At 40.7% G+C, this 16,518-nt stretch overlaps 1 protein-coding gene across 11 annotated transcripts in view; it reads right to left on the bottom strand.

The window, feature by feature from the left end:
• The window catches only part of PPFIBP2 (PPFIA binding protein 2), a 109,977-nt gene that overhangs the window by 12,696 nt on the left and 80,763 nt on the right, over positions 1–16,518 (bottom strand). For 10 of the 11 annotated variants that reach the window (XM_033151935.1, XM_033151945.1, XM_033151916.1 and 7 more), the window contains 11 exons: positions 14,077–14,152; positions 8,963–9,069; positions 8,801–8,868; positions 8,540–8,608; positions 7,740–7,800; positions 6,538–6,579; positions 5,511–5,661; positions 2,968–3,000; positions 1,681–1,819; positions 1,394–1,522; positions 163–313 (listed from right to left, as the gene is read on the bottom strand). In XM_033151935.1, the coding sequence (XP_033007826.1) occupies positions 163–313; positions 1,394–1,522; positions 1,681–1,819; positions 2,968–3,000; positions 5,511–5,661; positions 6,538–6,579; positions 7,740–7,800; positions 8,540–8,608; positions 8,801–8,868; positions 8,963–9,069; positions 14,077–14,152 (1,026 nt within the window). The remainder of the gene's footprint in view (positions 1–162; positions 314–1,393; positions 1,523–1,680; positions 1,820–2,967; positions 3,001–5,510; positions 5,662–6,537; positions 6,580–7,739; positions 7,801–8,539; positions 8,609–8,800; positions 8,869–8,962; positions 9,070–14,076; positions 14,153–16,518) is intronic. The other variant, XM_033151927.1, reaches the window with a different exon arrangement.

Genomic DNA, 16,518 nt, shown 5'->3' with positions numbered 1-16,518 from the left:
TTAAATTCTCGAACACTTAAGGGTGGGATCCAAACCCCCATCTTCCACACTCTGTATGTGAATGAGGATGGATCAGTGGTCTAACTTTTTTTTTTGGGGGGGGGAAACTTGGCTGCTCTGACTTCTCTCAGAATGGTACCATTGTCATTCTAGATTTCTTACCTTTTCCATATCCTGCGGTGTTGCTGTTAAGAGGGTGTGGCCAGATGTCACCCATTGTCGTGCAAAAATGACATACTGCCCGAGACCGAAGTCTTCAAGCCAGTTACAAACTCGTTCAGTGCCCCATTGGGCAAATGGGGCGTTATGATCACTAGGAAGCACAGATAAAGAATGGAGGTTCATATTAGTGTAACAGTATGACTGCTTCATGCAACAAATGGCAAACCACTTTGCACTTGAATCGCCAGGCTCACTTTCACAATAATTAAGTAACTACAGTATACAACCTTTAGAAGACATCTGAAGGCAGCCCTTTCTAGGGAAGCTTTTAATGTTTGACGCTTTATTATGTTTTTATATATGCTGGAAGCCTCCCAGAGTGGCTGCGGCAACCCAGCCAGATGGGCAGGCTACAAATTAATAATCATCATCTATGGTTATTGATGGGCAAGGAAGATTGAGAGAGAGACTCACGCCCCCTTGAAGCTGACTTTTGTTTACAGTTATACTGAATCATTAAATGTCACTAGGTATCATTTGCCTTTGATCAGTAGTAACATTGGAAATATAAATCACTTAATGGATGGTGCACTCTGCTCCATTCTGATTAGAAAACCCCTCTTTTTTTGTCACTGTGCCAAGGCTAAATGAGGAAATTTGGTTGACATGAAAGTTGGCAAGTGTATTGATGCTCATGGCACAACAGCAGTTAGGCTACATTGTGCCACACAATGTAGTCTTGTTGCAAATGCTGAAGAAAGCATTCATCAGTGACTTGGAAGCAACAAAAGCAAATATACAAAACCTCCATTCGCAGTGATTCCCACTGAATGTCATAGGGACAAGGTAATAAGATACAGTGTGGAACGGAAAGGCAGAAAAACCTGGCCCTGCCCCAGACACTGCTTTCAAGCATTCCTGCAGTAGACAGACAATGTCCAACAATGGGCCATCTACTAGTAAGAAGTCAAAGGTTTCGAAGCAAATAGCTCAGACTTTCTCCTGGAATTGGAGGTACGCTTTCCCCACTGCTCTATGAATGGGGGGAGGGGGGATATTTGCTCGACAGTGCAATTTTGCTGAAAACAGTCCACAGAACTCTACAAAATTCTTTGTAGGACTTCACAAAGCACTACTTGATTTTAATAAAACCTCAAATCAGTTTACAAAAAGAGTTTCATTATGCAATAATCCACAAGGACAAAACAAAAAGCATGAACTCAGCCTTTACCTCTTCTGTCCCTTGGTGTCCTTTGACCGAGACAATCTAGGTCCAGCTGTTGCACGGAGGCCACCTCTTCGAAATTCAACCAAGCCCAGATCATCTCCTGGGAAATTTCCAGACTGGGTCCTGCGTATTCTTTTTGGGAAAGATTCAAAACAGGAAGTTGCTAGACATCAAAATGCAAGGTGCAGCTTTAACATAAAAACACAAGAACTTTCAAGATAACAGGGATGCTTCTAGTTAAGTCTCTGAAGTGGCATTAAAAAAAAATACAGAAGATTGAAAAAACTTACTTTCCCCATATTTTCTTTATTCCTCTTGGACTTCTTTTATTTTCTGGAGATAATGGAGACTGTGCACCAGAGTCTGTTCCCGATGACAAAGGTGAAAGGTCATCTGAATTCATCGTACCATCCATATTGTCAGAGTCCCCTGTGATTGACAAATGCCATTGAGATTTATGAAGCCATGGTATAAAATGCAGAAGGAAACACTTCACAAAAAATTCATAATCCCCCAAACATCTTAAATCATAAAGGGCTAAGTACCTCTGATTTTACTTGGCAACATTCCTGAAATAATGTCTGTGATTCTTCTCAGATTTAGACACTGCATTTTTTATTACTAGTTAGAGGACTTCTTCCCCGTAATGTATCAAAACATATAAAGACTGGAAGAACTGGCTAAAGATTTCTGCAATCACATTATAAAATTGTCAGGTTTACCAATAAACTACCAATTAGTAACATTCACCCTATTTGTAGTATGAATACAGGATTGAAAATTACATCCTTCTGAAAAAACTATGGCAGCTGAATTTCTAAGATGATTGTGGGTGCCTATGTTAAAACATGGGACACGGGTGGCACTGTGGGTTAAACCACAGAGCCTAGGGCTTGCTGATCAGGTCAGCGGCGGTTCGAATCCCCACAATGGGGTGAGCTCCCGTTGCTCGATCCTTGCTCCTGCCAACCTAGCAGTTTGAAAGCACGTCAAAGTGCAAGTAGATAAATAGGCACCACTCCAGTGGTAAGGTAAATGGCATTTCCGTGCGTTGTTCTGGTTCGCCAGAAGCGGTTTAGTCATGCTGGCCACATGGCCCGGAAGTTGTATGCCGGCTCCCTCGGCCAGTAACACGAGATGAGCGCCGCAACCCCAGAGTCGGACATGAATGGACCTAATGGTCAGGGGTCCCTGTACCTTTACATTAAAACATTGTTGCCAAAATAAATTCATTAGGAAGGTTTTTGTATTTAAAAAAATGGTTAAATAAGGAGCCACATTAAATTCCCCCTTTCCAATATATGAATTTTGCTTCCAAAGCAATAGATGTCTAGCATCAATTAGAATCAACCACTAGATTGAATCTCTGTTCTAGTTCAGAGATTGAAGTCTAGCACTGTCTGCCTACATTTCATTTACTAGGAACTAAATTGGGCTCTTCCCTTTCAGTGTAAAAAAATCAAGATTCTGGACAGTCCACTATGTGCAGTTCATATTTGCAATCAAGAAGTAATGGGGGGCACCCCCCCCAATTCATTGCTAGCTTAAAAGCTGCGCATTGACTAGGTGTACGATACCTAATATTGGTGCACTGACACTCCTGATGCGATCTTCAATCATTCCAAGAACCAGAAAGCCACATGAAGAAGCAAAGACGATGGGAAATTCAAGCAAAGGAAAGTTACAGAAAAGCAAAGAAAGCCAAAAGCCAAAAGCAGGAAATAAAAAATTGACAGGAAGCAAAAGTAACAAAGCAGATGAAATCCAAAATTTGGGGGCCTGCTGTCTATAGTTCAAAATATTCTACAGTGAGACCAGTGATTTTTTTTTTGAAAAAGGATCCACAATGTATTATGCAGTTTTAAAAAATTGCTTTCCATATGGAACACTCCTAAGTGAAAAAGAAAATAAGAATAAAATGCAGGTTGTTCCCACTTAAACGCAAAATAAATCCCAGTAATATGTAGCTGATGTTTCTTTTTACAAAAAACAAAACTCTGCTTTAGACTCACTTACCAGCTTGATTTATAGAGAGCAGCCAGAGAACTTTGCTTTCCCCAGGGAAGTCTAGGGTTTGAAACTATTACTTAATATTTTAAATTGTCTAGGATATTTAAAAGGGGCATCTTAACACTCTGTAATTAAAGCAGCAGACATATGCATGTAGTCTACTTCTTTCAGGGACTCCAATATCAAAAGGTAATGGTTGCAGACAGATGTGCAAGGTCCATTATCTGATGTTCCACTGTATTTAATGGAGCTTAGTCCTAAGCAGACATGCTTAGGGACAGGTTTTCCCTTTACACAGCTTTGCCAAGCATGGTAGCTGCTAGCCTAGATGAAGCTATGCCCACAGAGCATTCGGCATATGGAATTTCAGTCCCCCCTGCAAACTGTCTAACAGTAGTCTTTGCAGGGGTGAACAAAATTCCATACTCTGTACATCCCAGTTGTTGTAATGGCTCACCTTAAACATGACCAAGCAGAGTCCTGGGGTCTAAGCTACTTGGAAATCCAACTTTCCACCTTGTAGTAGGTGGAAACAGATTTCCTCCTTTAATTCAGTAAAGTCCTGGAAGCATCATACTATGTGCTTAGAAGGATGCTGGTTAAATTTGGACAGCTGTGTAAAAAAGAGCATCTAAAAATTAACTACTAGAAAATCAAGATCACTATTTGGCAAGAGGACTACCAAGTCCAGGTGGACTCTAAATGGTCACACCCTGAAGCAAGTACCCAGATTGAAATATCTAGGATTACTTATCGATGGTAAGTCATCATGGAAACCCCATCTGGAAGCAATTAAGCTAATATCTGGCCATTCAACTGGGCAGCTATATAGGTTCTTTCATTCAAAGGGTGGGTAGTTAATCAATCCAGCTTTTAAGATCCTTGTCTCTAAAAATCATCGTCCAAATGCTCTACGGGCCTGAAATATGGGGAATTGGTATTAAATCTGAAATAGAGGTCCTATAGGCAGATTTGGGGCTTTCTTGCGGGACATTGGCAGCCCATGTCAGAGCTGAGTTGGGCATCCTCTCGCTAGCAGCCAGAATTGATCTAGCCTATCTGAGATAGTGGCCCAGGCTAAACGCCTTCGAGGAACACACTCTTACTAGCTCCACTGGTGGAGGAAGAGGAGTGCAGGAGGAGCACACCGCCCCCGGCAGCGCGATCCCAGCAGGGTGCCATCGCAGCTGCCCCCTGCCTGTGCTGGGTGCCCTGCCCCCACAGGCGGTGCGCCCCACCCCCAGGATGTGCACCAGCTCCGCCCCGCCTGCTCTCACCCCCCCCCCGCCAGAGCATGAAGCTCCGCCTCTGCTAAGCTCTGCTGGTTAGAGCAACTAAGGACAGGGGGCTGGGCACAAAAGCGCCAAAATAAGCTTAGGGTTTATAGTCTTCAAATGGATAACTACTTAGCCTTTAGCCCACAGCCCACATGACCTTAGAAATTGGATTTTTGATCAGGATGCCAACCAAGACAGAATATCCATCATTGCCGCCCGCTACTCTACTTGGTACCTCCAACTTTAAGACCAATCACCTTGAGACACTGACCTTCCCACAACTATGGAGGGCCTTTGTAGAATTAAAATTCCGACAGATGCCCTCAGCATATTTAGAGGGGAGAGATTGGGGAATTCCCCATATGGATCGCAAATGTATATATGGATGCATTCAGGCAGAGGACATTACACACTCCCTGCTGATTTGCCCCCTGTATACAACGCCCAGAGGAAATTTATATCGCCAATTCTTAACTGGCTTCCAGGTCAATCTGCACAGGAAGTGACAGTTGAATTAATAGCAGATAAACATCTATATATTACACACCAGGAAGCCTAATTTGTGCTGGCAGCCAAGAAGCTCCATTCCAGCTATGTGAATGCACTCCAATCTTACATTTTAATGTTGTTAATTTCTTTTATGTTGTAAACTGCTGCAGGTTAGGTTGTATGATTTTATATGAAAGTTTTCCTTTAATTCTCTGTCGTCCATTGTAAAGGCCTTTGGCTATATACAATAAAATTGACTGACTGACTGCTATTAAGAAGCTAAAACCCAAGCTGCATATCACACGAAGGCATGCATTTATTGTTCTCCTCCCTGAAGTACGTACTCAGGCTCTGTGTGTTGTTGTCTCCGTTGCCATTCACACGGCACGTACTTGGAGAAGGAGTACTGTATACCCCAGTATCACCGTTGTGTGCAGGTCGAGGAAGCTTCCCTGGCAAGGTCTGGTATTTGCTGCTTTTCACGAATGGCTTATTCTGTGTTTTTGTAAAAACATTTTTTTTAAAAAAACAACAACAACTCAGTATTTCCCCACCTAAAGTTCACAATATTCATTTCAATCAGAAGCAAACTTTTTAGCTTTTCTGAAGAATCAGTGCTGGGACAATACATAGTTTTCCATGGTGGGATCAGGTTTCGGTGGAACGTCCCCCAATTTATGCACACAGATTCCCAGGGAAATGAGTAGCTTTTCACATCAGATTGCTCTTGTCGTGGTCATTTGAGGTAACAATTGGGGAAAGGAGGCAAGGTGTGGCCCTGTTCTGAATGATGCTACTGAGTAGGAAACGTTTGTGAATTGCAAAATCCAGAAAGGTGAAGACATTAGCAAGTACATCAACTTGTTTAACTGTTTTGTGGGTCACCAACAGAATGCATGCTCTCCTTTCTATACTGTTTTATTCTTGTGTGGTGCCATTTTCTGAATCACTTTTGATATTCTTGCATGAAATAAATACCGCCACCTATTGGGCCTGGAGCTAAGCACACCCCTAGGCTCACAATTGCCTCCATCATCTCCAAGCACACAAAACTTTCTCCCCCACACTCTTTGCAGCACATGAACAGCACTTGTTTTCTTTGAAGCCATGGGGAATTCATGGCGCTGCTTTTGTGGGAAAGCAAGGAATGGCATCATCATATCAATCGCACTGGCATGTGCCTTCATCCAGCCGCCCCCATCCAGCATGCTTATAACTGAAGACGAAAAAGTTGAAGCTTAACTAGTTTGCTCAAACTTATCAGCATATTAAATCTCACAGAGAGGCATTCATGGGGAAAACAAAGAAGAGAAGAACCACAACATAAAATGATGATTATGTTAAGTAGATGTTAAAATGGAGTTAATATACCTCTTGTGCTACATCACGTTCTACTGGTTTCGCATCTACATGCTATGAAGTTGCAGGAAATGTGAGGGAGAGAAAGTAACAAACAAAATGTTAGTGTCAAATGGAATGTGACATTTTTAGTCTAATTTCTAGTGATCCCCAGTGAGAAAAATAGCAGATTTATTTTCTCCTCAGTATAGAGCACTATGTCGACCTGACATTACTGCGTGTCTCATCCCTTCTAAATTTATAAATACATCTCAAATACAGCTTCTACAGAGGCTAATAGAATTGGTTTCATTGTTTTCTACAGGCAGTGTGTACAGGGTTGCCTCCAATGTTAGTCCTCTTCAGAGTAAACCTATTGAAATTAATGGACATGACCTCATGTAGGACTCAGAGGGATATGTCCCACTGTGTCTAAGGAAGCGCTTTCAATTTTTGGCATATAAAATACTTGTTTGTTTTATATATGAAAACTGTTTAAATACTTGCAATAATTAACACAAAGTGCACAGTTATTGACAGGTTCGAAGGATGTGCAGTTTCTAGGCAGAAGCTGAAATTCTTTGCTCAAGTACATAATGGTTTGTACTCTTGAGCCAAGTGGTAGACTTGGCACCCTTAGATAAAAATTTGTGATATATAGATTGATATATCTCCGTAAATTCTAGTGTTTGCACATCCAAATTATATACCCAATAAATACCCAGAATATGATGAAGAAGGAGAAAATAGACCTCTGAATTCTGGAATAACTAGAGAAGCTAGACCTTCATTCATTTGCCATATACAACATTACAAAACAGACTACAAACATAAAATGAAAAACTCACATTAAACATGCTGAAGAAACACCGGACGTAGTTCTGGGTTAGCCACATTCCTTCTGAATACTATTAGATTGATGCATCAGTTTGAAGGTGACAGTTTTTAATAATAATAATAGGAATAATAACAACAAGTAATGGCCACCTTCAAACTGAGTGCAATTTGAGGGTTAAGCAGAATTTAATTTGGGTAGACTTTGACTTGTATTGCATAGATATATTGGTCAGAATACACCAGCAGTAATAACTGCTGTGGTAGAATACTGACTGGTTTTGGTGTTGCACAGACCAATGTCAAAATTCAGAAAAGAACAGAGTGGAATGACTCAGCTGTTAAGAATTTTCTACATGCAATCCACAATTATTAGGCAAAGTGAAGATTTCTGAGCCAACCTTTTCCAGGGATTCACTTTGCAAGTCTTCAAGACTACTTGATATTTTTTTCTGAGGCGCCCTTAAAGTGAGAAAGGCAACAATTAATGCACACACACATACACACTCAGCAGGAGTAACTGGGCAATCTGATTTCACTATCAAATAACCTGCAATCTTAAGGTCTAGTTTACACATGAGAGTCACAGGTAAGTTCTTACTTGTGCAAGCATTCCACACTCTCCCCATTAAGTTTTAAAACATAATGTGCATGTGTGATTTGCTAACTCAAGGTGGTCAGCACCCAGGAGCTACTGCTACATGCAAATGGACCAGCAAATGTAATTAAGGGCTTTTAAATGTGATGGGATGCATGTGGAATGCTCCACATCTACACATTAAGTTGCTACCTGCGGCCTGCATCACATTTAAATTGGGCCTGAGGACCAAATGTATGGTGCTTTTTGACAGCTGCTGGCTACTTCCATAGGCATGAGTGGATCTTCTTGTCACCCAAATGCCAGAACACGCAGCTCTTGTTTATCATGCAGAAATAAAACAGAAACATCAAACCAGTAACAACTGTGTGTCAGGTCCACTATTCAATATGGGATTTGGTTTTATATTTTGTATCCCTGGAAGGAAAGTCTCATTCAGCTAAAATAAATGACAAGGCCTGAATGTAGGGAATCTCTGATTACACTGGATTTCTCAGGGTCCTTTGAACTGGAGCCGTGGTTGCTCATTTGGGGGAATGGATCCCCATTCAAAATGTCTAGGATAACTAGATTGGTAAATGTTGACAGCATTATTCTTCTTACCTGTGTTGGACTTCCAGGCTTTGTCCGTTTGCAGAAAACAGGTTATTTGAAGGAACTGGGGAGCTTCCGCTGTTAATCATAATGTTAAACAGAAGCACACATTTTAAAGAGCAGGCTTTTTGATGCATTCTAAATTTAACCGTTTTGCCCCAATTGACCACATGTTATTGACACAAAAGCAAATATTTCAAAGAATGTTTTACAATATGAAAAAAGAGTGTTCTGAGAGACACAGATTTAACAAAGAAAAATTGTTCTTGCCTCATTTCCAGCATTTTTTTTTGTGGAGGAGAAGGCAACATAGGTAGGGTCAATTCCCCTGGAGGTACCTGTGTAAAAAGAATTTTTGTTTGAGTGCTTTTTGGTATGGGTATGGGAAGAAAAAAATATATACAGAATAATTGAAAAAAATAACCAACTAACCTCTGGCTTATATAGTTCTATTTGGGGCTTATTCATGGGATTCCATTTTCTAAAAGTTACTTCAAGATCATCTTCACTGCTTCCACACAAAACTCTTTCTGAAGTTCCTATAAGGATTGGAATTTAAAAATGTGCATGGTTAGAGGATTCCATATATACATACACAGACCAAAAATTACTGAGAGCCTAAAATTATCAATTGAGCAGTCAACTATTCATAGTATCAGAGAATTTGCTGCAAGACAGACCCAAAAAAGAAAACAACAGAACACCACTAGTAATCACATACAGCTCCCAAGTTAAAACAGTACAATGCATCATCAGAGATATACAACCTCTCCTAGACAATGACAGTTCTCTTTCTCAAGCTCTGGGAGGAAGACCTTTCATCGCCTACAGACAGCCATCCAATCTTAAACAACTCCTCACCCACAATAATACAACACAGGATTTAACATGGACACTGGTACCAGACCCTGCAATAAACCCAGATACCAACTTTGCTGCCACATACACTCGGACAACACCATTACTGGCCCCAACAACATCAAACATACCATCTCAGGACTATTTAATTGCTCATCTTCTAACATTGTGTACGCCATCAAATGCCAACAGTGCCCTTCAGTTCTCTATATTGGACAAACAGGCCAAACACTATGCCAAAGGATAAATGGACACAAATCTGATATCAGGAATCACAAGACAGAGAAACCAGTAGGAGAACACCTCAATCTCCCAGGACATTCTATAAAAGATCTCAAAGTAGCTGAAAGGAATTTCAGAAATACGACTGGAAAGAGAAGTTGCTGAATTGCAACTTACCACCAAACTTAAAACCATGGAGAGACCTGGTATGAATAGAGACATTGGATTCTTATCTCATTATACATGACAAAGCTCTTTTTAGCCATCTCACCCCTTGCTTTTTCCTGCAAGGCCAATTGCAGTCGTTAACAGGTTTACCTCACCTATCAGCCATTGACCCATTCCCACCACCCTTCTGAGTAATACCCCTCCCCACCCTCTCACTATATATAGGATCTGCTATTTCAGTGTATCTGAAGAAGTGTGCATGCACACGAAAGCTCAAACCAAGAACAAACCTAGTTGGTCTTTAAGGTCCTACTGGAAGGATTTTTATTTTATTTTATATTTTATTCATAGTATGTTGTAAAACAGAAGGATTCCAACAGACAGAACCAATAAAGTGCAGTTATTATTTAGCAAGTAAATTTCCAACATGTCTTGCTAACTAATTAGTTCAATATTTAGATGCGTATAATATTTTCTTTTAGATGTGTCTCTCTAAACATGATGAAAATTTGAAATTGAGAGCAGAGCATGGTTAAAGGATGTTTTTAGAAAACAAAAACAACAATTCACAATGACTCTTAACATATTTAGGTCTAATTCATACACCCTCATTCACAGCCCCTTGTAACAGGTGGTGGTATGGAACCATGTGTCAAGCACAGTGAAAGTTCAATCTCTTCAGGCTTTGAGATATTCCAGTCAATCAAACAATGGTCATGTTTGCATGTAATGCAGCCACAGCTTCATATGAACATACTGACTCCAAGGGGAGGAGACCACAGCTGATTTGCTCCTGGTCTTCCTAGCTCTATGCGGCTGAGCATGTTGTCCAAACATAGGATCGTAATCTTACCATGATGTGCAAACCAGGCTGGTAATTCACAGCCGACAACACGAAGCAGACACATAGGCATATCCAACTAAGCATATTTTTGCAAATCTCACAGAATCCCCAAATGTCATTTCAGATACTAGATTGTGGCTTTCAGCTTCTTTAGAAATGGTGTCACTTCAAAACATGGCTTTTAGAATTTACAAGGTGGGTCATACAATGATAATAAGCAAGAGAATCGCTTCAGGTGGTGTTTGCAGGGAGCAGTGAACTGGTGCCCCTAAGCCCCTGTTCACTCCCCATACTGTCCTCAGTCGTCCCAGCTGCTGCCAGCACCCATCTACCCACTCACTCAGCAAGGCTCTCTGATGCCCCGCCCTCACCTCAGAGGAAGGGCCAAGGTAGGCCCTTTCTAAGGATAAGGTATTCTGACTGAGGTGGCCAGAAAAATGCCTGCACTGTTGTTTTGCTGCGGCAGCTAAAATTGTTGCTTAAACTTAGTAACTAGTTCGATGTTGCTTTAAATTAGTACAGTAAGGAAGGAGAGCAAACCAAAAGAGATTCAGATCCCTCTGTGGCAGATACACATCTAAGGGAGGATAATTACCTGTGTTCCTATATCTCTAGAAGGAACATCTCAACTGTTTCACTCCAAAATGCTAGCTTTATCCAGCTAGAAAGAAAAGCTATTAAGTTTATATATATAACATTGGCAGGGAAGAAGGGACTGGAATGTCTGTGTCTGCACAGCACTGTGTTGTTTCATTTCAGATCCACCAATTAGGAGATAATATTTGGAATAGACTGTATAAACAGTAAAAAAAGGGGGGGGGTAATTTTAACTGCAATTACAACTTCAGTTGAATAACAAACTGATTGAATTGATTTAGGCAACACTTAAAAATCTCTCATTACCAATGCTCAAAAGAAAAGGGTATTTAAATTTAGTACTACTTACTTAGTTAAAATGAGCAGGAAGTGTAATAAAATCAAGCAGGTGTCTAGCTCCTATTGACTTTATTTGTATTCAGCATTCTGGTACATGTCATTTATTTCAATGTTAGGTTTAGTTTATAATTCTTAGCTTTTAATTCCTACACCATTTAATTAAAGTGTTTTTTTATTTTGTTTTTTAGTTAAGGGCTCTGGTCAGCTTTCCAATTGTAGCTGATGTGGAAGGAAAGGGATACGATCGACTTTTCACAATCTAAAACAGTTGTGCATACATTAGCCAAATGTTCTGTAGTTAATTAAAGCAAACTGGGTCACTGTGGCAAGCATGCTTTTTAAAGTTATGTTATGTCACTGGAAAATATAACTGTGTGGAATAAAATATTGCCTAATCCCATCTATTTCACATATTAGAGAAGTGCAAGATAGGTTACAAAACAGGAAAATTGCTTCCAGCTTCTCATATGTCTTTTGCATAGAAAAGACCAGCAATTTCAGATGGGCTTATTGCTAGACCTCATGTTTAAGAAAAGCAAAATAAGGTTTAGGCCAAGCACTGTCCACCCAAAAAATAACATTTTAAAGTCAATGATTTAAAAATAGCATCTCAGGCTTATCATCTCAACAACCACTTCATGTTTAGTAAAATCTGCAATGATAACACTGAAACTTATTCAGACATAACAATTGAGGACGGATGAGAAATAATCATAGATGAAAGAGTGGAGATTGGTCTCAGAAAGCCATTCCTCTCTCCATTTCCATTCCCACACATTTCCTTTAAGCTGCAAAGGGGCAGTCACTCTGTGAGTTTAAAGGGTCCTTGTAGGGTAGGGGATGTAAAAACATGTTCAGTGGATGCTGGGCTCCCATTGTGCTTTATATATATATTATTCACTTATCTTCTTGGCTGGGTTATTCTAAATGCAGACAGGAAGTATAACATTTCATGTGGCTGTCTAGTCAGGCAAGGAAAGATGCTTTCATAGGCAAGTTTTCGAAATAAGTCTCTTAACAAGAAAAATGAATTATTCCTTCTTAGACATGACAAAATACTTGCACGACCTATTAAGGATAAACAGCTCACAATGTAGACAATAAATTAACTTTCACTATCTGCTTTGCCGAATAATATGTAGATCTGAGATCGTGTGTGACACCATCAGCCTAGGAAGACCGGCAGCTGCACTGCAACAAGTTAGACCACCCCCTCCATCTTGCTCAGTATTGCTGACTGTCGTCAAGATGGACAGGCTGTTGCTGTGTGTTTCCCAGAAAGAAACACAATGTATTCAGGACCATACATGGAAGTTACATGTGGTATGGGCTGAATGCTCAAGAGCTTTCTTAACACTGTCAGTAATAACTAGAAGCTAGGATTACTCAAACTGACTTCTGAAAAATACAGATCCGGTACCAGTAGCCAGCTGTTCTGTGTTTGCCACATTTACAAGCAGGTAAGCTCTCCCAGGTGACGACAGCGATGCATTGGTCCTATATGTAACTAGAAGAGAAGCTTCATTGTCAGCTGCATGTATAGGAACTGATTTTGACAGTGCGGAGTTTTCTCTGAACATTGACTAGTCCAAGAACTCTGTTCTTGATGTCAATGAACTTTGTGCTATAAAAGCATCAAGGAACACCATTCTTTGACCCCCGCCCCCCACCCCAAAAGGCAGAGGGCTTCCACAAACACATGCTGATAGCCATAATTGTATGTATCAAAAGGCAGAGCCAGCTGTATTAGTCACAGACAAAGGGGAGGGACATAGCCCCACACGAATTCATAATCCCTTGGATAAAACATTCCATGCAGCCCCACTTCTCAAGTTTATGTGTGCTGTTGTGGCAGATCAATCCCATTCAAGATTCTATGGAATGAAAAACTGGGATATTTGCTTATCCTAAAGAAGTGACTGGAATGAAGTCGAACATTAGTGGTTAAATACCCAAGATCTATTTGCTCTATACTTAATGTGGAATCTTTCAATGTAGTAACTACTCCAAAAGGCCTAATTATTAAGTTATTCTATGCTTAAGAATTGCCACATATTAAAAGCTACAGTAAATCAAGCATTAACTAACTAACTGGCTTAGCAGCTTGGAGGAGAAATTGAGAGAAGAAAGAAGCTTGTTGGGGAACACAAGAATGGCAATGAATAAACTGTGTATGTTATGGTTCTCAACCACAGGAATGTATCTTGGACACCTGCAGCTACTGGTTAGGGAGCTTGATTGTGAGTCCCGGTTTGGACAACATGGTAAGTCAAACCCTGACTTAATGGCATGTCAGCAAAAAGGACCAGAAAGGAGCAAAGCAGCTGGAAATTCTTCTACTGGAGCCCACATATTCAGAGTTTCACCAAGGCATAGTTTGGATTACTGTGTCACACAAACCAGGTCTCTGCCTTTCAAGGGCTGCTCTCTCAGTTTCCCCTCATGACCCAAACTCTGTTAGAATTGCCTCATGAAGTTTTGGAAGCTCTTCCACCTGATGTATATCCACCAATCATACCTTGTACTGCTATCATGATCTCTTTCACTCTTCGGTACTGACTTAGCAATACAGTTAACTCTTCTATTCGGCGGTCCTGAAAAGGAAGCGAAGAGAAGTAAAACAGACAGATTTGAATGGTGTCAGGATTTGATACAGGAATCTACATATATTGGGAATAAGGTGAGGCCCACAAGACCTTTCCTAGTCTCTGCAGCCCTGAGACTTGTTGCTGTATGATGATTCGCTCACAAGAAAAGAGAAAGAAAGCTGAACCTGGAATCTGTCCATGGGGCACCTGTTACCTGTCCCCTGTCCCTCTTATCACATACTTCTATTGTAGTTACACGTAAGTGTGGACCTTGAGGTCCCCGAATGCTCTTTGTGCTGGCAGGTAAGAAGAAAAGGGGTGAAAGAGGTAATCAAATCCTCCTCCATGTCTGTACCTGGCAGCCTTACAGACCCTGAAGCCAGTGGGTTTCCTCAGGATTGGGAACAATCCTCAGGACTGTTGTCACAGAGTGAGAGTTTATTGATGCACACAGGGGCTAGTGTGAGACAGAGCGGGAATTAGTGGAATGCTATTAGTGAAAAATGGGTTGCAAAGACCACTCACTGGTTGCTTAATCTGTTTCTCTTATAGGTTTCTTTGGGGGAAAATATTATTTGTTGTTATTGTAGTCTTGCTTTCACATTATGACGAAACAGTTACAGTGGTACCTTGGGTTAAGAATTTAATTCGTTCTGGAGGTCCGTTATTAACCTGAAACTGTTCTTAACCTGAGGTACTACTTTAGCTAATGGGGTCGCTGCGCTGCCGCCGTGCGATTTCTGTTCCCATCCTGAAGCAAAGTTCTTAACCAGAAGTACTACTTCTGGGTTAGTGGAGTCTGTAACCTGAAGCATCTGTAACCTGAAGCATCTGTAGCCCAAGGTACCACTGTAATTTGTTGTTTATTGGACCCCTTTATATGATTTTGTGATTTTTTATATATATTGCTGTTTTACTCCATTTCCTTTTATTTCTTTGTCCCTGATCTTGGAATGAAAATAGTCAATGTACAGTGGGCTATAAATAGTGCAAATAAATAAATGTTTTTATTATATTTAGCATAGAGATTCACATGGTGATGTGCACATACGTTGCTACTTGAAAACAGCATGCTACAGAACAATTTTGTGGGCACATTCTACTCATCTTCTGTTGGAAAAGCCCCACCCCTTTTACTTAATTTTCACCTTAAGCTGCTGTTAATTTTTCACCATATATCCTGTTACTGCATCAAAAAGGGTATGAACAGTAATAAAGCGATCTCACCCATTATGTCAATGAGCACCTGTAATACTATTATAACAGCAGCTGAAATACCAATGCATGTGCTCCCTGAAGGAAGGGGTGGGTTTCCCCTTGTAACTAAACCCCAAGAGAAAGCATTATGGATCCTGTGTAACAAAACAAGTAACTTCTAGACATCTATTGTGCAGACACAGCTAAACACAAAGGCCCAGGCAATGGACCGAGAAGAGAGAGGCGCTTTTTAAAAATGCCACAAACAACCATTCCTCTTCATCAGTTTTCAAAATCTCATGTCATTGCTACACGAAGATACAGTGGCATGGAAATGAATAATAAAGAGAGAGAGCTTGTCACATGTTGCAGGCATACCCTTGCCTCATTTTGTCAAAAGCTTGCTGGTGTCAATCATATCAGGGGTGGGAGCACATGGTGCCACACACCTCCACTCTGCGCTTTAGGAAATACTATCAGCAGGGACAGCCTGCCTATATATTGGCACCTTGTTAATGGAGTCCAGCAATCATTTTTCTCCCCAGTCATGAGACACCACCTGCTTGAGGTCGTTTCCAGTGATGGAAAGTTGAGAGGGGTCAAGGCTATCTTATGATTAAATTCTCCCCATGGCACTTCCTTCATGAAGATAGGTGTGACAAGAAAATGTGAGCCATAGGAAAGTTCAGGGCACCAAGGCCTATAGTTTAAACTAGTTACAGCTTTCCGTAATAGTCAGACACAATATGAAGGGCAATTTACCCACTGCTGGGCATTGAATAAAACACCTCTTACAACCCAATACCTTCCCCAGTAAAAGCTCCAGGAATAATCAGATATATTCCATGGAAGGGGACAAAAAGAATACTTGTAACATTGCTGTTTCCATTGTTTATTTTTTAATGTATCAATATAATTCTAGATTTTTAAAATCAAAACTACTATTATCTTTGGGGAAAGTAAATGACATGCAAGCAACAATGGGGAGCCCTGGTACTGCTGGTTGAGTAAAGCATCCCTATTTGCACTTAAAAACACTGATGTTGAGCTCTTTGCAAACAGGGTAGCAGGGTTGGGAGAGGGCACTTTGGCTAAGCTCTACAATGCAAGGGCTGTTGCACAGTGGAGGGACCACAGCTCAGGAGCAGAGAAAGTGCTTTGCCTGCAGAAGGTCC

The sequence above is a fragment of the Lacerta agilis genome, chromosome 1 (genome assembly GCF_009819535.1).
Source record: "Lacerta agilis isolate rLacAgi1 chromosome 1, rLacAgi1.pri, whole genome shotgun sequence".
Classification (NCBI taxonomy): domain Eukaryota; kingdom Metazoa; phylum Chordata; class Lepidosauria; order Squamata; family Lacertidae; genus Lacerta; species Lacerta agilis.
This window is presented reverse-complemented; position numbering and strand designations above follow the sequence as displayed.